The sequence below is a fragment of the Gopherus flavomarginatus genome, chromosome 1 (assembly GCF_025201925.1).
Source record: "Gopherus flavomarginatus isolate rGopFla2 chromosome 1, rGopFla2.mat.asm, whole genome shotgun sequence".
Lineage (NCBI taxonomy): Eukaryota > Metazoa > Chordata > Testudines > Testudinidae > Gopherus > Gopherus flavomarginatus.
This window is the reverse complement of record NC_066617.1, coordinates 99,741,155-99,762,074: the sequence shown is the minus strand read 5'-3', so window position 1 is coordinate 99,762,074 and position 20,920 is coordinate 99,741,155. Positions and strand designations below refer to the sequence as shown.

Sequence of the window (20,920 nt, the reverse complement as noted above, 5' to 3'; positions counted from 1 at the left end):
GACTATCCTCTCCACTTTTAATATATACTCATCGAACATTGTAAAAGAAGCTGTTTAAAATTCATTCCTAATCATGAGTGCTTTGAAGTCCTCAGATGCAAGATACTATTAATAACACAGTAATAATACTGCCCACAGCGACAATGCTTTCCACCCAAGGATATCAATGCACTTTGCACAAGTTAATTAATTTAGCCTTACAAGAAGTCTGGGTGGGAGGGGAATGATCAATATCCCCAGTTCACAAAGGGGAAATATGAGAGACTAAACGGTTTGCCCAAGTGCGACAAGATGGGTGAGGTAAATAACGCTGTTAAGTTTTGCTTTCTTTTTCTTCATGTCGTGGAGTTGCCATTTCGGATGGTAACATTCCATATCGTCCATTGTTGTATGCAGTGCAGTTGCAGCCCTGCTGGTCCCAGGATATTAGAGAAACAAGATGGGTGAGGTAATATTGCCCAAGTGACGAAGCCAGGACTACCACCTACACCTTCTGATTCCCAGTGCTATGCTTTAACCACAACAAAATCATCTCTCCCTATAAAAGTACACATATCATTAGTAATGATTAACGCCAAGAGTCACGATGGTTATTAACACATACAAGAACAAACGTACTTGGCCCTTTAAGATTAATGCCCAGCACCAAGATGGCAGCTTCCTGTCGCTTCCAACGCCTGTGCTGTGCCCTTTGCTAAGATGGGGACGGAGGGAGGGGAAACAATGATGTCATCGCATGACTGTGTTTTTATGAATGAAAAGAATCCTGTGAGTGAGTAATTCCAGGAAACTCATATTACAACTCAGCAGATCTCAGCGCAGAGCCCAGCTCCTCTCCAGACAACAACTTCAAACAAGCAGGTTACAGAGAAAAAACATTAAGAAAAAGGTTCTCCAAGGGGATAAAGAAGGGAGGAGAGCAGCAACAAAGACTCGAACCAAGGAACACAGCGCAGTAAGTCAGAATTCTACTTATCTCTTTCCTACCCCTCCATAGGAGGGGTGTTTACAGACTTCAGAGAGCTTGGGGTGGTGTGTTTATGTTGCTGTGTATGTGTGTATCTAACCAGTGTGGGCTTTTTGTTTTCCTTGTGCCCTCCCTACCCAGAGAAGGATAAAAAGGCTGAATGATACAGCTCTTCTCTGTGGCGTGTTTATTTTAGGAGTGCGTGTGTACAGCTAAAGGGAGGGTTGATGTCAGCTGAAATTAAGGCGGGCGAGAGTGTGTCTGGTGATGGTCATGGTTTTATCAGTTTTGGATATTATAAGGGGTTTATCTTCAGAGAAGCATGTGAGGCGAGGAGCAATGGAGAGGATCAAGTGTTCAAAAGCACGGAGTGTCTCTGTGAGTGTGCATTCATGTCTGTTTTATACACACTCATTGCTGAGCTTAGACAGCTGTGAAGGCAGGAAATCTCTCAATAACAGAGAAGTTACTCATGGCACAAATTAACTTTGTGTGGGGCGTGTGTGTATGTGAGTGAAAGAGAGGTACAACTGAGGCCCTGATCTATTGAGAATCCGCTGGCACATTTAATAACACTAGAGATGTTAGCTCTTCTATCCTGGCCAAATCTAGGATTGCCATCTGTCCAGATTTTCTCAAGGTGATCCCTTTTTTAAGGTAAGTATCAGAGGGGTAGCCGTGTTAGTCTGGATCTGTAAAAGCAGCAAAGAATCCTGTGGCACCTTATAGACTAACAGATGTTTTGGAGCATTAAGGTAGTTTTTTAAGGTAGTTGTCCTGGGAAATCTGTATGGGTGCGCAGTATACACTGCCAGCTGTCCAGTTTTATGGGCTCAGGATCATCCCAGATATCCCATGTGTTTGTATCTCAGAGATACACAATCACAGCCAAATGCCACCTGGAGTAAACTATGAGGACCACATCTTGTGTTCATCTTGAGCTCCCATTGACTTCAGTGGTAGTGTTAACTATGCAACAGTTGCAAAATTTAGCCCCTAAATTCCCTCTGAGGTTTCGTTTGGATAAATATTCTTCTTCCTTTACCTTCTGTCCTGAATTATTGTGTAGTATTGCTGTGCACTGTTGAGCAGCTGCTGAGTTTCAGCCCAGAGGTGACTGCATTTCAGTGGCAGATGAAGTAATCCCTGTGTAAACAAACAGCATAACTTGGAAATGATTTTACAGAGCACTTCGAGTTCTAGGGATAAAAGGTGCTAGTTACTTTTGCCAGCAGATGCCATACAAGTACCAGGCTTATTTCTTATTCTAAGGGTATCTAGGGTGGGGGGAATGACACGGTCACACATGTCAACATGTGATGACTTGTGGGGAAATGCTGAATTTGTAATGAGTACCACTGAGTATACATTAAGCATAGATGATACTTGTGAGGAGACGTGTGTACTGTTTCTTTAAATCTATAGCAGGAAGCCAGGCAGGAAGGGCAGGGGAAAGTTCGAGGCAGAAACTCTATTAGGAAAGCAGAGAGAGTAGCTTAGGGTTAATACTTTCTTCATGTTCAATGTTAGAATTAAGCGACTCATTATCACATGACAAATGTTATATCAGATCCCACACAAATACTTGGAGATAAGGTTGCTAAGATGTGAATCCTGCTAATGCAAGCCATAAAAAGCAAGGAAGTAGCAGTTAAGGCATTCACACCCTCCCACTTCACGACACTCATTAGTTCCTCTTCTGAACCTCACATACCCCCTCTACCACCCACAGGTCATACACTGGTATCTTCACCCTCCTCCAGTGTTTGGGACGCTGCTTAACGCTCAACATAATCAGCATTGCTGGGATCTGCCTCTACTGAGCTAGGTTGCGGAGGGATTCCCTTTGGAGTTCTCCCTCTCCCACAACACTGAATGGAGGTTTCTCCAGGCAGATGCCTCCCTTTAGGTGCAGCTATTGCTCACCCTTCAAAACCTGGTGCAGAGGGAGAGGAAAAAGTCCAGTTTTCCCCTACTGGGACAGCCTAACGCACTGTCCCAATGAGGAATTACTGCTAGAATTAGATGCTACTAGCAATAGTTTTACCGCCTCCGCACACACTTGTGACCATTGCTGCCTCCTCCCACTCAGTGTCAACCAGCGTATCTGCCTACTTCTAGCACACCCATCACAATGGTATCGACAGGGCCAGCTCCAGGCACCAGCGAAGGAAGCAGGTGCCTGGGGCGGCCAATAGAAAGGGGCAGCACTTCGTCCGTTATTGGGGTGGCAAGTCCAGGTCTTCGGCGGCAATTAGACGGCGGGTCCTTCACTCCCTCTCTTCCTCTTTGGCGGCAGCTCAATCAGGTTTTTTTTTTCTTCGCCGCTTAGGGTGGCAAAAAAGCTGGAGCCGGCCCTGGGTATCGAGGCACCTTTAGCTGCCAGGCCAGCTCGCTTCTCTCCCCCATCTAATCACAGAATTACAAACCTCCTGCCACCTCCAAATGGTGGTAAGGGAAGAGAAGAAGCTACTTCTCTTCCTCTATTGGGGGAGGGAACCTTTTTTTTTTTTCCTTCCTTAATCTAAGTCCAGTGGAGCTACATGCTACAATGCTGGGCATGAATCAATACAGTGAGCCCAATCCTGTTCCCAGTGGAGTCAATGGAAGTTTTGCCCCTGAGTTCAATAGGAGCAGCGTCCAGCTAAGTGGGATTGCTGTTGGATCCACAAACATTGAAGCATGGGAGTTTGGCAGCTAAGTACCTTGGAGGACTAGGCCTGAATTTCCTATCCCTTGTGTGTGTTAAATCACACTCCTAAAGCAGGGAGGACTGGAGGTAGTTTATAGCCATTCCAACATGTGGGAAAAAACAGGGACTGAAAAACACTGATCAGCTAAACATGGTGTTTAATGTTCTGCGTTAGCATGTGAGGCACAATGTAGCAGAGTTACTGCCACTGGGGGACCCAGATAATTGAATTTCCTGACATTTATGCACAAGGTATCTTAGCTGTAACATCTCACCCACGCTTCTTAAAGTAGCAGAAGACTGACTCTGGTAACCACAGGTGGGAGCCTGCTACCTGTCTCTAATTCCATCTTTGCCAGATCAGAGAAGTCCTACCCCAGTTTCCTGTCTGGGACAGTGGGCATCTCAAGCCATGCTTCTCAAGTGACTATTCTTGTGAAGTTGAATTAAAGTCCTTTCACCTATGACAACGGCAGACTGAGTCTGGGCAAGTGTTTCTGTACTTGGCTGCAATGAACTCAAGTTACATGAGGATCTGATTTTTTTGTCTTAGTTACTGTAACCTCTTAGAGCCATAGAATATTAAGGTTGGAAGAAACCTCAGGAGGTCATCTAGTCCAACCCCCTGCTCAAAGCAGGACCAATCCCCAGACAGACTTTTACCCCAGTTCCCTAAATAGCCCCCTCAAGGATTGAACTCACAATGGTGGGTTTAGCAGGCTAATGCTCAAACCACTGAACTATCCCTCCCCCCAGTTTGGCCTCTCTGCCTCTAACAGCCGTTGCCGCCTTCAGCCAATCAAATATTGAACTGTTCAGGTCATCCACCTCTCCCATTGCTCTGACCATGTCACTCCATCCATGAACCCCATTTTTAGTATCTCTCTTATTGTATCCGATGCCAGCTCCTCACCCACACATCCAGAGCCCTGCATATTCCACCCCATTTCCAACTCTGCTCTCATTTCCTTCTCCTTCACTCCCTATACTTCTCCCGACCCTTTCTTCCCTAGGGCTCTTTCTCATGCTCTTGTATCTCCAGCTTCCCTTGTACTGCTCCCTGCGGTTGGAGCAGTCTGCCTCTTCTCAACCATCAGGCAGCATCCCTCTGCCTTCAAAGCCACCTCTTCCAACACCTCCTCCTCTTTCTCTTATCACTAGCCCTCACACCCTCCCTTACCTGGTCTGTCACCCCTGTCCTGTCTTGCTTACACTGGAAGCTCATTGGGACAGAGAACGCGTCTTGCTGGGTGAATTCACAGCGCTCTATGGCTGCTGTTCCATGATAAGCATGGTCACATTTCAGCCTTGCAACCCTTCCCCACCCTGCCACAGTGGGAGAATTACCGAGAAGGGAGCATGTATAGCCTTGGTGACCTTGCTGCTCTCTGTGCTGAATCACAGTGAGATGGCTTTTCTCCCTCCCACACTCCTGCTACTTCCCTCACTCCTGCTCCTCCTGCTCTGGGACTCTCCAGACATTTGATTCACTCAGCCACAGAGCAGAGGAGTCTTTGCCACCTGCCTGTTCTGCGTCAGCCCCTAGCATGGGAGAGTAGGGCAGAAAGCATGAGGTGTCCGTGAAGTGAGGTGACTCCTGGCACTGACACTGTTTCGTTTCTTTTGGTTCGTGTTTGAATGGGCTTTGTCAGAGCCCCTGGTTTCATGGCTCTGCTCACATTTCACAGGCAGGGCAGGTAGCAAACTTGTGCGTGGTTGTGCAGGTACATCTGGGCACATCCTTGTTGTGTATTAGACCCATGTGCATGTAGGTGGGACAAAAAAAGTGTCCGTATTTCTAGTGCCTTCTGTCCCAATTGGCTTTCTAGACAGTGATCGCTCTGCCCCCTCATGAGATGGAAGGTGGCTGCTCTGCGGCAGTTTAGGGCAGGTAACGAGAACGATACCTCTCAGCCAGGTGGAAGTCTGGGTGGTGTTTCTGCATGCAGGCCTACGTGAGCGCGTTGGCAGGAGTCGCCTGTATTTGTATCCTCACAGGGGGCGTGTGGAGGTGGATGGCAGGAAAGAGATCACTTGATCACTGCCTGTTAGGTTCACTCCCTCTGGGGCACCTGGCATTGGCCACTGGCAGTAGACAGATACTGGGCTAGATGGACATTTGGTCTGACCCAGTACGGCCGTTCTTATGTTCTTATGGTGGGGTGGGTCACAGACTAACTCTGGTCCCCAGAAGAGGGCTCTGCCTGCCACACGGCAGTCAGGTCAGCCCATGAGGGAGCTGCCCCATTCCCGATTTGCTCTGGCAGTTACTCCTAGCTCAGACCAGCCTCCTCCATCCCCTGTGGCATCTACATGAACCCCTGAGGTGACGTCCTGCTTGCTGCCAGGGCTCTGGTTGGGGTTCAGGATTAAAAGAGACGTGCCTCAGTCCCCTTCCGCCTCCAGTGCTGGGCCCTTGTGGAGAGTGTTCTCCGTGAGTCTGGCTTGCCCCAGCTTGTGGGTTCAGTAGGATATCATGTCTGGGTATGTCTCAGCAGAGCAAAGCGAGTGATCCTTCCCTCTGCTGCTGGCCTGTCTGTCCCACATCCCGAGGGAAAGACCCATGGCTCAGCTCTGGCAGCTGAGCCCCGGGGGGCTTTGGGTGGAGAGACGGCTCAGACAGACACGTGAACCCTGAATGGCTTTTGAGAGGGGCAGGGGAGGCCGAAGGAGCCCTTTGCACTGCTTGTGACAGGGACTCCTCTCAAATCCTCTAACTCTAGGGCACAGGACTAGGGTATTTCAGCAAGTTTGTAAGTTTCGAATGGCCACCTGCTCTCCCCTACTCCTCCTGGCCAGGCTCAGACAATGATTTTTGGTCCCTGGCTTGAGCCCCCTTGTGCTTGACCTTTCAGTGGGGCTAGGCCTTGGCAGCTCCCATTGACTTCAGTGAAATCTCCGTTCCCCACCCCTCTAGCCCTGGGCGCCCATCTGTGGTCCCCAGAGAGAGTGGGGGAGGGGGAGCACATCCCCCTGCACATGCAGATGCCCCAGCGGCGTCAGTGCTGAACGCTGCTCCCCTCCCTGCTCTTCGGTTTTGTGGGGGCCTGTGCCACAGCAACATGCGCAGCTACCACAGTGGATCCCTTCTCTTATGCCTGTCCCCCCACCCCCAAAAATTTGCCTGCATCCATCTGCCTCTTGCCCCCAGCCCTCCCTCTCCTACGCTCTGTAATCTGTCAACAAAGCTCTGCTTCCTAACCTGAGATCAAGGGAGGGAGTTTAATCTCTGCCGGGGCCCACTGAGTCAGACAGGGCAGGCCAGGTGCCTGCAGGTGAGAGGGGGGCCTGGAAGAGCAGAGCCCCTGGGCAGTTTCCTGGGTCACGCCGCAGCCCTACCAGCCAAACATCCCTTTCCCTGTCTTCCCTGCTGATCTCTGGTCCTGCTGCTGCCTGTGTTGCTTTTACTTTCCCTTTAGCCATCCTTTCCAGGCACGGACATTTCAGTGACACACACACCAGCGGCCACCCCACCATGTTTCCTCTCAGTCAGGAAAGTTCTTGCCCTCTTGCAGTTCCTGGTGAAGGCAGGGGCTGGGGCCATCTATTTCAGGAGGGACACCATCTATTTCAGGAGGGACAGTGTGGGGCAGCGGGGAACCGTCTATAACCTTCATTGGGGGACAGGTGAGGGGCTCTCAGAGGGAGCCCTGGGTTCTGGCTGCTGCTGGTCATTTGGGGGAAATAAGGGAGGGGAAGGAATTTTGGAATGTTTTGCTTTTAAAATGAAACGACTCATTCATTCAGTGCTGGGTCTCTGCGCTCCCCTGACCCCCATCTCTCTAGCAGGACAGAGGGTGCACCCACACCCCCATGAACATGTCCTTCTTGGGGAAGAGACCAAGTGATTTGTGTTCCAGGCTTATGGGGCTGGGGCAAGAAATGCTGGGGAGCAAAGAAAGGATGTAGGGGGGGAATTTATAGGGCCAGGCTGTCTTGCCCCTTCCCCCCACTAACGGAGCCAGAGGTGTGAAATGAACAGAGATGGAGGGGAATGACATGTTGCCTCTGGCTTGTTTGCAGGGTCCTCGTTTGGGGAGCACGACTGCAGGAGACAATGTCTGCAGACAGCTTATCGAGCAAGGCCCTGAAGGTACGAGTGAGTTCACACCAAAGAACACAGCCAGCATCACCTCCTCTCTCCCTGCTGCCCCATCCTGCCCTTCCCCATTCCTCTCTCCCACCGCTTAGCCCTCCCACTTTTAAAAGTGATAGGACCATGGTCCCCTGGTCCCCCCTCTTCCGGCACCCCTGCCCACCTTGTACTCTCTTTTGTTCCCCCACCCGCCTTCCTCCTCTCTCCAACACACTCTTTGCTCACCCACTGTCCTCTCTTGGCCAGATCAAGCGCGAGCTGGGGGAGAACACGCCCCACCTGTCGGACGAGGAGCTGATGGGGCTGTCAGTGCGGGAACTGAATCACCACCTGCGGGGCCTCTCCAAGGAGGAGGTGGCGCGGCTGAAGCAGCGCCGGCGCACGCTGAAGAACCGTGGCTACGCAGCCAGCTGCCGGGTCAAGCGGGTGTGCCAGAAGGAGGAACTGCAGAAGCAGAAGACGGAGCTGGAACGGGAGGTGGACAAGCTGGCCCGAGAGAATGCTGCCATGCGCCTGGAGCTGGACGCCCTGCGGGGCAAGTACGAGGCGCTGCAGGGCTTTGCCCGTACAGTCGCTGCCCATGGCTCTGCCACCAAGGTGGCCACCGCCAGCGTCATCACCATCGTCAAATCCGGCACCAATCAGGCCACATACTCCTAGTGCCTGCCCAATCCCCCACAAACTGCGTCCTCCCTCCATGGCTGGGCCCAGCTCTTTACCCAGAATGGACAGTGGCTGCCCTGGCTTCTCCCACAACCCCTGCAGGAGACAGAATTGACTTGAAGACCTTAAAACAAGTGGTCCCTCGATTTCTCCCCACTTTGAACCAAGCGGTGGTTCAGCCCTCTATCCACCCCCGCACCCCAACTTGTCAAGCTGGGTGAAAATGTTCCAACAAGAATCTCCTAGCTGAAATATTCCCTCCCCGACCAATTGTGTACTGTATAAAAAGTTTCCTCTTAGATTCTCCTGCCCATCGGTGCCCCTCCCCCTATATTGGTAGGGGTACAGCTCCACTGATGCCAAGATCTGTGAGATAAGGGGGGTGGGGGGGAGAAGAGAATCAGGAGCCAGACCAAGGACCTATTCTGCTTTGTCAAGCACAGAGCAGGGGATGGGATACCTGTCCAGAGAAGACCCAGGAGTTGCCAAAACCTTGCTGCCCTCTCTCCCTAACTCTGGCCTCTCTATTCCAGATTTTCTGTTGTGGCTTCCCCTGAGGCAGATAAACTGCAACCCTCCCTGCCCCCTTGTCAGTTGCATTTCAGGGGTCTTCACTTCCCCAAGCTGCCACACATTTTCAGGAAGGCCCCGAAACAACTGCTATTGAGAGCAAATGGCAGAGGCTCTGCTAGCTGAGTTAAGCCTGTCTTCCAGGGATTGGGCATTAAGGGGAGCCAGGGTAGTGCTAGGGGAAAGAGAGGTTGCAGTTTTATGGAGATGGGGAGAAAAAAGAGAGGACAAGTGTGTGAGTGATGGAGAGATGATAGGCTCTCTGTAGCACGTGTCAGGACTGACTCAGCTCCTGGCTATTATAACGCAGAACTGTGCTAGACATCCAGGTGATGAGCACACTAGAAATGCAAAGACTCAGCTGCAGGGGTGAATTTCAATTTAGCAACGGGGCTACATTTCCAAGATCTCCTGCATGGCAGGGAATTGGTTTTGAGAGAGTGACCAGGATGAGAAAAGAAGAGGGAGAGAGAGAGAAGGAAAGAGAGGGAGAGTAGAGACACTAGAAAGAGGAACAGAGCAAGTGAAGCAGTTGGATAGAGAAGTAGCAGCAGGACTATGTTTGAAATACTGGAGGGAGGAGAGACTGTTTCAATCACGTTTTGTGACCACAGAATTTAGAAGCTCTGAAAAGAACAAAGGAGGCACAGCACGTTTCAGTGCGGCCCTGGTTGCGTAACTGGGAGCTGGCACAATTGCCAGATGAGCTGCAGAGATAAGCCACGCAGAAGGAAGTTGTAGTATCAATCTGGTTTTTGCTGGGCTGGATCCATTCATACAAAAACCAGCACAGCCTAAAAAGGCAGATGGAGCCAGTAACCAGCTGAAATGGGTTGGACGCTCACGTTTGATTCTTTAGCTTTAAAGATGGAATTTTATTTGGGGGGGGGCAGGGGGAGCGGGGGGAAGAGAGCAGTGTCCTTTTATCTCTACTTACACACATGCTCACACCCTTTCCTTCCAATGGTGACATTTCCTCCATGGCATGGTGGGACTCTTCAAAAGGCCAGCAGGAAGGAAACAAATACAGCTGTAGTAGAGATAAAATTACTAGTTACATGACAGTAGCACCTGGACATCCCCACTGAGACTGGCACCCTGTTGTGCTAGGCACTGTACAAAGAGAGGGAGAGCGGGGCATACCTTCTGGGGGGGGAAGGGGGAGAAGCAGAGCCACACAGGTGAAGTGACTAACTCAAGGTTGCCGAGCAGGTTGGGGGTGCAGCTGGGAATTGACAAGCCAGGTCTCCTGACTTCCAGTTCAGTGCCTTTTCCCCTGAACTAGGCTGGCTCAACCCCCTAGCTGAGGGAAAGCGGGAAGGTGGAGAGCCCAGATGGTGGCTCAGGGAGCAGGGGATAGTTCCTCGCTCCCTACCAGTCTCAGGCACCTTTTCTAGTATCATTGAAATAGGAGGTTGGGCACAGGAAGGAGGCGGATCCATAAATAAATACGGACAGTGTAGGGGTCAGTAAAGGTAATACCAGGCAGTCACCATTAGGCATCTGTTAGGTTAGAGAAGTAACCCCTTCGCTTCCCCCACATCTGGTTGGTTGTCCCTGTAGCTTGCCCTGCCACCCACCATAGTGCCGCAGCCAGCTCCAGAGCCAAACTTTCTGCTCCCTCCTCAGTGTACTTTGTGGGAGGTTTCATGGTTAGCCTCTCCCTTCCCCTTCCCCACCTTTGGTTTATTTATTGCACGAATGTAAGTTATTTTCACGTCCTCTTTGCCATTCCACCTCTCGGCACAGCCAGGATGTTGGTACAGAGCCGTACTTTATATTTTATATATGCAAATCACATTTTATCTTATACTTATATAGAGCAAAAAAAAGGTATTTATTTTCTGACGTACAGTAAGTGATCTACCCAACTCCTCTGTATTTTGTAACTTTACAAATAAAGTAAGTTTTTTTCCACAGAGAGGGTGTGTTTATTACGTTGTAAAACAGATCTCTGGGCTTATCAAACTGAATAAGTATTGCCAACTCTTGTGGTGCTCTGTTGGCTATTTTTCTCAAAGCCCCACTTGTTGGAGTCAAGAGCTTGGGTGGAAAATATAATTTTAATTAAAGAAGTAAGTTACTAGCTCCGCCGGTTGGCCAGAAAAGGCTCAGTAAATGAACCGCTGTACCCAAAGTGCTCAGAACCTGGAAGCTGAATAAAAAGAACTTGTGTTCTGTGTAGTCACATGATTTGGGGGTTTGAGGTCTTTTAAAACACTTAGGGTTGTAGATACTAGTGATTCCGGATCCTAGTGGCAGTGGCAGAGTGATAGGCCTCAAGGTGGACTTCACTTTTATACACAGGACAGGTCCAACATGGGAGGCAGCAGCACAAATGTGTACAGTGCCTAGACAAGCTGTCTCAGCCCTCAGGTTACCACCTGGCTGGTATTTAACCAGCCTGGCCATTTTTTTTTAATGGATTTGCAATTTCCCAGAAAAATAATTTAATCTGCCTTTTTTTTTTTTTTTTTTAAATGTGGGTCTACAGATTTGCATTATCATCACAATACACTGGGATAGCTAATGTTTAAAGTTTCTGTGTCTGGCTAAAGATGCTGCAGTGTTCCCACTTCTGCAGTTTAAGTCATAACAGTTCAGTACGGGTGAAACTACAGCAGCTGTCTGCCCATCAACACGCAAGCACACTGCATGTGTGTGCGACAGTGTGTTTGAGTCATGCGAGAATGAGGATACTGGTATGTTATCAATCTCTCTAGACCAGCAGTTCTCAACCTGCGACCCCCATGCGGCCCAATTTGCACAAAGCTGTGGCCCAGCTGCGTGCTCAAGGCCACCATGCTGTGTGGCAGGTGCGGGTTCCCAGCTGCCTGACCGCCCAGCGTGGCGGGGATCTGGGGCTGCCTGCCAGCCCTGTGGGTCCAAGGTCCAGGGCTGCTGCCCAGCCCTGTACAGTTTGGGGTCCAGAGCTGCCAGCCAGCCCCACTGGGTCAGAGGGCTGCCCCATAGCGTTGGAGCTGTTGGCTGGCCCTGTAGGGTCAAGACCCAGGCTGCCACCCAGCCCTGCACAGAGGCTCTGGGTCCCTGCTGCCGTGCCCAGGGCTCCACACCTGGCCCCACTCTGTGGAGGGGTCTCTGGGCAGGAGGCGTTGGACACAGGGGTCCATCTGTGGGGGGAGGGGTGCGCTGTGGTCCTCAACCTGTGGCCCAGCGGCCCACAATGATAAATAGGTTGAGAACCACTGCTTTACACACTGTACATGGCAGTTGAAGTGGGGTGTGGGGGGTGTTGCAGAGTTGCTTTGGGGACTGGGGTTGTGGCAGGCTTGACGTGTGTGTGTGTGTGTGGAGGGAGGGGTGCTTTTTTTTTTTTTTTTTGCCTTTCAAAGGTGGTAACCCTACTCAGCCCTGCCCTGCAGCAGCCACCCCTAGGGGCAAGATGACAATCTGGTCACCCACTAACTGATGAAGGGGGCAATTAGTGCCAAGGGCTGCCAGGGTTCTGGAGCTGGAATGGGCTGGAGCCTGAGTGCAGCTAGATGGCCTCTGGAAAATACAATCAGGTCGTAACAACTTTCAGTGCTTTTTGAGGTGGAAGGATCTGGATACTGAGACCATTGGCTGGTGTACATAAAGTCATGGGGGCTGTAGGGATGGAAACACTGTGGGTCCATTCTGCTGCCTACACAGGAGCCTTGGAGCCAGGAGACCACACCACCTTAGTAATTGACTAAAGGGTGGGGAGGGGGAAGAAGGAGAGGGTCCTTCCTGATGGGGAACCTACAAGGAAACAGGAGGCCCCTGTGGCAGGAATGCAGAGTGCAGCAGGAAAAGCAGGTGTAAGATGGAATTCCAGGAATGTTACCTAGAGGTCAATGACTGTTTGGTAGTTGGTCCCACCCGCTCCACATTCCACAGAGCTGCCATCACCACAGGAAAACAAGGATTCTTTTAACCTACATGGACAAACATGTGAAGACTTCTGCTGCCAGAGCCCAGGTGAGAGGGATTACCACAGAGCTTTGCAATGTGCACAGGTAAGTTCCCAGCCTCCACGCAATGTTGAATCCACAGACCTGTTCTGCATCAGTCTCCATCTGCTTCCCACTGCAGCAGCCTCTAGTGCACTCCTGCCAGAATTTATGTTCTCAGCCTCCACCAGCCTACCAGGATCCCTCCTCTAGCATAGTCTCACTATTGGTTGGGGGCTGGGGGGGGGGGCGCTCCTCCATTCTTTGGGGATGCGTCCATACGAAGTAGAGAGGGGGCCCCTGTAACACAACTACCACATTTATCACCAATTTCATGCTGGCTAGAAGCGCATGGCAAAAATACTACAGAAGCCTATAACCAGAGTGCACTTGGTGTTTTAAACTAAACTCAGTTACCTTACTGTAATACTTTGTAATTATATTTCCCTTTTCCCATAAACAGATAATCTCAAAGCATTTAGCTTTATCATACTATTGTACCAACAGGGAAATGGAGGCATAGAAAGGTTATGGCCTACTTTTCTACATAGAAGTGTAGGACTGGAAGGAAGCTCGAGAGGTCATCTAATCCAGTCCCCTGAACTCATGGCAGGACTAAAAGTATTATCTAGACCATCCCTGACAGGCATTTGTCTAACCTGCTCTTAAAAATCTCCAATGACAGAGATTTCACAATCTCCCTAGGCAATTTATTTCAGTGCTTAACCACCCTGACAGTTAGGAAGTTATTCCTATGTCCAACCTAAACCTCACTTGCTGCAGATTAAACCCATTGCTTCTTGTCCTAACCTCAGAGATTAAGGAGAACAATTTTTCACCCTCCTCCTTGTAACAACCTTTTATGTACTTGAAAACTGTTATCACGTCCCCTCAGTCTTCTCTTCTCCAGACTTAACAAACCCAATTTTTTCAATCTTCCCTCATAGGTCATGTTTTCCTTTAATCATTTTTCTTGCTCTTCTCTGGACTTTCTCCAGAGAAAGGGCTTCTCCAGGACTTTCCTTGGACACAATACTCCAGTTGAAGCCCAATCAGTGTGGAGTACAGCAGAAGAATTACTTCTCGTGTCTTGCTTACAACACTCCTGCTAATACATCCCAGAATGATGTTTACTTTTTTTTGAAATATAGTGTTACACTGTTCACTCATATTTAGCTTGTGATCCACTATGGCCCCCAGATATCTTTCCTAGTACTCCTTCCTAGGCAGTCATTTCCCATTTTGTATGTGTGTAATTGATTGTTCCTTCCTCAATGGAGTATGCTACATTTGTCCTTACTGAATTTCAACCTATTCACTTCAGATCATTTCTCCAGTTGGTCCAGATCAATCTGAATTTTAATCCTAGCCTCCAAAACACTTGCAACCCCACCCAGCTTGGTATTGTCTGCAAACTTTTTAAGTGTACTCTCTCTATGTCACTATCTACATCATTGAAGATACTGAACATAACCGGACCCAGGATCGATCCCTGCAGGACCCCACTTGATATGCCCTTCCAGCTTGACTGTGAACCACGGATAACTACTCCCTGGGAATGGTTGTTCAATCAGTTATGCACCCACCTTATAGTAGCTCCATCTAGGTTGTATTTCCCTTAGTTTATGAGAAGGTCATGCGAGACTGTACCAAAAGCCTTACTAAAATCAAGATATACCACATCTACCACTTCCTCCCTAGCCACAAGGCTCGTTACCCTGTCAAAGCTATGAGGTTGGTTCAACAGGATTTGTTCTTGACAAATCCATGCTGACACGTCCACTAATTTTGGGTGCCAGGCCCTAGCAGCACGATTCTCAGAAGGGCTGACCTCCTGCAGCCCCCAATGCCTTAAATAGGACTTGTGGGTGCTCAGGATCTCTGAAAATCAGATTCCATCTGTCTCACATTGGGAACCCAAAATTAGGGTCCATTTCTGTTCCAAACAATTTGCCCAAGGAACCACCAGTCTCAGTGGCAGAACCAGGAATAGAAAGCAGGTCTTCTGCCATCCAGCCCTGTGCTTAGCTTGCTGAGGTACCACTACTCTTCAGTGCTTGTGTTTAGACACATACACATCGCCATCACATCTGAGTGCTGCCAGGAGGAAGCGGAGATGGATGATACAGACAGTAGTGAAGAGCTTTTGTCTTGCAAAGAAGACTGACAGAATACGAACTACTGACTGAGGCCATGTCTACATCAGAGAGCTTACAGCTGTACCGATGCAGCTGCGCTGCTGTAAGATCGCTTGTGTAGCCACTCTATGCCGGCGGGAGAGTGCTCTCCTGTCAACATAATAAAACTACCTCCACGAGTGGTGGTAGCTATGTCAGTGGGAGCAGCTCTCCTGTCGCCATAGCGCTGTCCACACCAGTGCGTCTATCAGTGTAACTTATGTCGCTCAGTGTGTGTTTTTTTCACAACCCCAGAGTGACAAGTTATACCAACAAAAGCAGTAGCGTAGACATGGCTTGAGGGGCTCGATCTAAGAGAGGTCACAAGATCAGGCCAAGGAATGAAGCGGGGATGGGGGCGGACCCTATACACCATGAGGCAGAGGCAGTTTAAGTACAATCTATATATTTTTATTTGTCATTGTATTTGCTTGTTTCTGCAGAGTATTATAACATCACAAAGACCAAAATAGAGAGCGGCTTGTTGCTGAGCTCACATCAGTTATACACGATAAGTACAAAACTAGGTGACTCTGTCTTATTTATCATACACTTTTTTCCAGTCATTTATATACAAAGAACTACTCTATATGGAAAAATAATAAACAAATTCCATGGGTATGTTACATGGTAAAAAAGGGAAGGGGAGAGAGAGAGCAGGAGAGGGAGAGGACAGCATTGACGGCCTACTGGTGGGACTAGCCTGGGTGCTAGGGTTCTGGGCTACCATTAGCTAGGTATATGTGATCACTGGGCCAATTAGCCTAAACCTCCAGCACTGAGTTTTATTGTTTGTTTCTTATTAGCCAGCCAGTCATCGTCACCTTCCGGCACTTGTCTGTCCTCAAGGAGAGCAGCAAGCTTTGCACAGAGGTTTTCGTATGGTGCTAAAAACAGGTATATGGCAGCTGGCTGTGACGCCGCTCTAGTGTCTATCATATTTCTTTGATTTTCCAAAGGCAGCTAATGCCAAAAAGGTTATACTTTAAACCACTAAGCACAGGAAACTTCAAGAATATCCAGATCCTACACACAGCATATGCAGCATCCGCTTTAAAATAAAACACCACCCATCCTCAAATCTGGAACATCTCAGGGTCAAGGGCACTGCCCCAGGCCACTCCAAACTTCAGCCATCTCCCTTGACCCAAGGGAGGGACATCAAGAGACTCCCCACAAATAAATTAAAATGGGATGGGGGGTTGGGGACACATGGCAGCTGGAAATACTGGGACTGGACAGCCCCGCAGAAACAGAGATGGGGACATGTGCACCCAGAAAAAAGAGTTAATATAAAATCAGTAATGAGAGAGAAGAGGGGTGGTTGTGAAATGAAGGTTGGTGGAAGGAAGGCCCATGTGAACTTCAGCCCTGCGTCACAGTAGGATTGCAGGTGGAGAAAGGCCTGATAATTAGTGGGTGTTTTGTTTCAGTTTAGCAATGACTGATTTAAAAAAAAAAAAAAAAGCAGCACGCTATATTGCATGGGACTAGAAGGTGAGGGGAACCTAGTATTTACAGAAGCCCATTTGCTTTTAGACGTCCTGCTCCCATTTCCCACCCCCCATTGTCCCCAGGCCCTTTGGCAGCTTTGAGGTAGGGGAGCAGGTGGTGTTGCACTGAACGGACCCACCTCTCCTCTAGTATATTCTCAATAGCAAAAAGTGAAGTGCAAAACACCCCGCACTGACATCCCAAGGAGAAATGGGCTCACCTCCAGCCCCCATCCATCCTCCTCCACCAGACAGGCCTCTGAATAGGTAATTTCTGAGGGTGCTGCTGGGATCTTTGCTTGTGAAAATTAAGGCACAGACGAGAAAGGGAAGCCACATGCAAAAGAAGTCAAGCCCTAGCTCCTCCCATCAGTCCTCTCCTGCTGAGGGGCTAGACACACTGTGACAGAGTGGGTGCTTACAGACCCCAACTAGCCAAGGGGCCTTAAGCCATAATAGCAGCTTAGAACTGGTCCTAGTGATGGGGGAAGGAATGAACAGAGGCCCAGCTGGGAGGAAAGCAGCAGCTTAATGTCAACCTCCTGGTTTCCGTTCCCTTTTGGTGGCACATGTAACCACAGCAGCAGGGAAGTCCAGTAAGATGCATTTCTTGGTGCCTGGCAAGATTTTTGGCTCTTCTGGGAGCTTTTTTATCTTCACTCTGCTGGGCCTCTAAGGCCAGATTCACAGCCCACTGAAGTTAATGGAAAGAATCTCATTGACTTCAGTGTCCTTTGGCTCAAGACTTTACTGCATCAGTTACGACAGGGATTATAGCATGTGCAGTGGCAGCTCCACCCTGGGGGGGATCATGGGACAACCCAGATGCATGACAGACTGGCTGCAATGTGTAAACAACTCCAACCAGCCCAGTCAAGCCCTGAACAATAAAGAGGAAGATGAGGAGGGAGTATTTAACATCCCATCCTAGTAGCAACATGCCTTCAATTCACAAGGCAGATCAATGGACAAGATTGGCAGAAGGCTATCTGTAAGAAGAGTGGGGAAGGTGCATGTTCTGAAATGTAACTGGAAGATACCCCATCTATCCCTTCCAGAGCTGTTTCTAAGAGAGAGACTGTTCAGAGTTAAAATGTCCCCACTGCACAGAAATCCAAGAGGAGGAAATGAAGGGCCAGAATTCTGCAAATTAATATATATTAACTTCTAACCACAAGTATTTAACTTCACTAGTAGGGACAGCCAGACACTCCAAGGAGGAATCCTGCTTCTATAATGCAGGAGAGAGATGGGAAGCTGACCATCCATGCGATTGTAAAACCCCTTACCCACAAAGAGAAAAAATGGTTCAAATCAGCCCACCCTGCAGGACTTTACTCTATCACCAGCGGGGGTCAGAAGGAAATCTCTTTCTCTCCACCCACACCTCTAAAAGTACAATATTGCATAATCAGGTGCACTAGGGGATAGGAAGGGTTCCCTTCTGAGGCCTCCAACTGTGGCCACAGAAAACAGAGAAGCTGATAGGACTGATGGTCTCATATGGTCATCAGGAATTCGTACAAGTGTGTCTCTATCGCACTGCCCAAAGGGTACAGAGAAATTAATATTGAGGAGCTAGTAGAGAGGGGAACAAAGGGGCAGACTGTGTCCTCATCAACCACTACAGAAAAATGGAGCACAAAGTAATTTAGTTGTTCAGCTAGAACGCAAGCTTTTTTGGCTACTTCTTATTCCAGCCAATCATGTTCCACAAAACTTGCCTGGTGGTGGGAGGATATGACCTCACACCCCTCCCCCCACTCCACAAAAAAGAAAACGAAAACACCGTCCACTCTTTCCCAGGGCTCCGCCTCCCCTTCACCACGTGTGCTTGATGCTTTTTAAACGGTTATTTGTGAAGGGGAAAAAACCTGGTCCAGTTGATCTTTGCTTTAGAAAATGGTTTGAGAAAATGAAATCCCAGCCAACTCCGCCCTCCCCCCCGCCCGAGTCATGACACTCACACCCACAAAAGCTACTTGGAAGTGCCCAATTCTGCACTGAGCACCAGTCAGGAAGTGACATGACTTCTGATTCAATAAATAAAAAGGAAGGTTCCAGGCTGTGCTGGGGTTGTTCCAGCCAGTGCCCTCAGGGAAGAACTCTGGGGAGGGGGCCTCTATTAGAACTCGTCGTCGGAGCTCAGCAGAAGGGTCTTCTCATTGTCCCGGGCACCCGAGCAGCTGTGGGAGCGTGAAATGATGTGGCTGCCATTGCGCCAGGGTGGGCCATGCTCCAGCGTTGACTGTTGGGTGTACTGCTGGTAGGCGGGGGAGAAGTTGTGGATAGCGTCTTGGACAATGTCATGAGGGTTCATGGTCTCCTTGAGGCTGCTAGAGATGCTCTTCATGGGGGCGCAGCGACCTGCCAGGCAAGATGGGAGAGTGCTTTGAGAAAGACAAAGCCTTAAAACTCAGAGAAGGGAATGTTCACACAGTGACCCACAGCCCTGGACACCCTAGCACCTTTTGCACAGGCTGCCTTCAAGTGTCTTCAAAAGAAGTGCTGTAAAAATGGTACAAGCTTTCAGGGGCACACTCCCAGCAGTTGGAAGAGGATTGGTCACAACTGGCTGAGCAATTGCACTTCAAAACAGCAGACTGGAGACATGCAGTAGGAATGGGCCGCAAATAAATTGCTGACAATCCCACCCTGCATCCTCACCCTGGTTAGTAGAGGGGCGTGATCGCAAGGCACAGATTGAGAAGCATTTCTGTAAGGGATTTGGAGAAGGCACAAAAGAGCAAGAGGAAGGTTCTAGGAATTTAGGGAAAATACGGGGCTTGCATTCATTAGGAAGGACAGTGGCTGCAGACAGGACTGAGGGGTTCACCACTGTGATGGGCGGCAGAAAACGTTTACAAAGAGAAGGGAGATGGGAAGCTAGGAAGGGAGGGAGGGAGAAAGCAACAGAAAAGGGCCCTCTGCATAGGGATAGGGATGTGTGCGTCTCACAGAGCAGCAATGAGGGAAGCTGTAGCTGGGCCAACTCCATATGGGAGTTAGTCAGGCCTGAGGGATGTGGGGAAATTACAGGGTGCCAGAAAGAGAGGTACAAAGTTAAGGTGACTGCCTCCTATCTTGGAATGCTATGAATCCCATTCCTCTCTGAACTGCCAGGGGCATCAGTACCCACATGAGCCTCTGAATTTGCTCCCTGCCCCAAAGGATGAACTCCCCAAACCATCAAAGCATGCTGCTTATTTTTGGGGATAAAAGGGGGACTGTCTCACAGGTGAGACTGATTGCTTCAATATACACGGCCCCACTCCCACCCTTAGACCTGCGTACAGAGCACGTGGCATTGTTCACACAGCCCATGGTTTTAGCTAGACCTAAAACAATTAAGTGTTTCAACGCAACTGATAAGACTCTCAATCTGGTAGCCCCACCAAAGGCACTCCAGGCTATGAAGTTATGCCACTGCCCTGTTAGGCGACCTGCGATATAGGAACTCTGAAGAAGCTGCATTGAGGAAGGCAAGTTCCACCCATGGGATGGCAGCAGGAATCTGCCAGCTAGTGCTTCATAGGGAAGGGTTAGGATATTGGTGGAGAGGGGTGGGAAACCAGTCCGAGCAGTATCTCGTTTAAGAGCGACTGAAGAATACACAGAGAACACAGCACCTACCGTATGGCCCATACGATGGAACAGCTGCGTCAGAAACCAGTAGCCAAAGCAAGAGAGACAAAGAGAGAAAGGAGAGAGAGAGAGAGAAAAAGATAGGAAATAACAGGCTGAACAAGCAAGTTATTCTCAGACCCGCCACCAAAACATCCCCGCAGTGCTGGGCAGCAATTTAACCATCCATTTAACACATGCAGACTCTATGGCTGAGGGTGGGCAGGACCCCTCTAATTTCCACCCTAAAGCCCCCTATTGTTGGAGTGACCTGTCCTTCCAGAGCCTCTAAGCTTTCTGGGATGGAGTGGTCATGCCATGACCTTCGCATGCCATTTGCGCATGATGCGGATCCCAGCTCTAAAGGGAAGGAAGCCACACTCCTTTATTTAGGGAAGGAGGGAAAAACACCATGACAAACTGGTACAGTGATGGACACAAGAACATCCTCTCTTCACTGGCCAGCTTCCAAGTCCCTCTTCTGATGCTTTTCCTTTTCCCAAGAGCAGAGTCTCTGACCCCCCTGTCCTCAGAATGCCTCTGCAGGAAGATCCCCCTCCCTCATGCCAAGGGCACACACCTCCATCTCCCTCAGTTTGAGGAAAACAGGAGCTTCCTCAGACCTCTTCCCCGACTCCCTTGTGTCTGATGCCCAATCTGAACATGTGGTGTTCCCCCATAGAGGAGCACAGGAAAGAGGCCA

At 49.4% G+C, this 20,920-nt stretch overlaps 2 protein-coding genes across 4 annotated transcripts in view; one reads left to right on the top strand and one right to left on the bottom strand.

The window, feature by feature from the left end:
- Positions 1-765: 765 nt before the first annotated feature.
- Positions 766-10,901, top strand: MAFF (MAF bZIP transcription factor F). The gene is made up of 3 exons (XM_050917705.1): positions 766-955; positions 7,683-7,752; positions 8,002-10,901. Exons 2-3 carry the CDS (start codon positions 7,717-7,719, stop codon positions 8,413-8,415), a joined length of 450 nt encoding a protein of 149 aa, XP_050773662.1. The 5' UTR covers positions 766-955; positions 7,683-7,716; the 3' UTR covers positions 8,416-10,901.
- A 4,594-nt stretch (positions 10,902-15,495) lies between these two features.
- The window catches only part of TMEM184B (transmembrane protein 184B), a 62,792-nt gene continuing 57,367 nt past the window's right edge, over positions 15,496-20,920 (bottom strand). For 2 of the 3 annotated variants that reach the window (XM_050917463.1, XM_050917455.1), the window contains exons 9-10: positions 20,227-20,250; positions 15,496-18,960 (exon numbers count right to left, since the gene is read on the bottom strand). In XM_050917463.1, the coding sequence (XP_050773420.1) occupies positions 18,719-18,960; positions 20,227-20,250 (266 nt within the window). In that variant the 3' untranslated portion in view covers positions 15,496-18,718. The remainder of the gene's footprint in view (positions 18,961-20,226; positions 20,251-20,920) is intronic. The other variant, XM_050917472.1, reaches the window with a different exon arrangement.

Coding starts and splice junctions, on each gene's coding strand:
- MAFF (XM_050917705.1), top strand. CDS start 7,717: ATGTCTGCAGACAGCTTATCGAGCAAGGCCCTGAAG. Junction 7,753..8,001: donor TATCGAGCAAGGCCCTGAAG/GTACGAGTGAGT, acceptor TCTCTTGGCCAG/ATCAAGCGCGAGCTGGGGGA.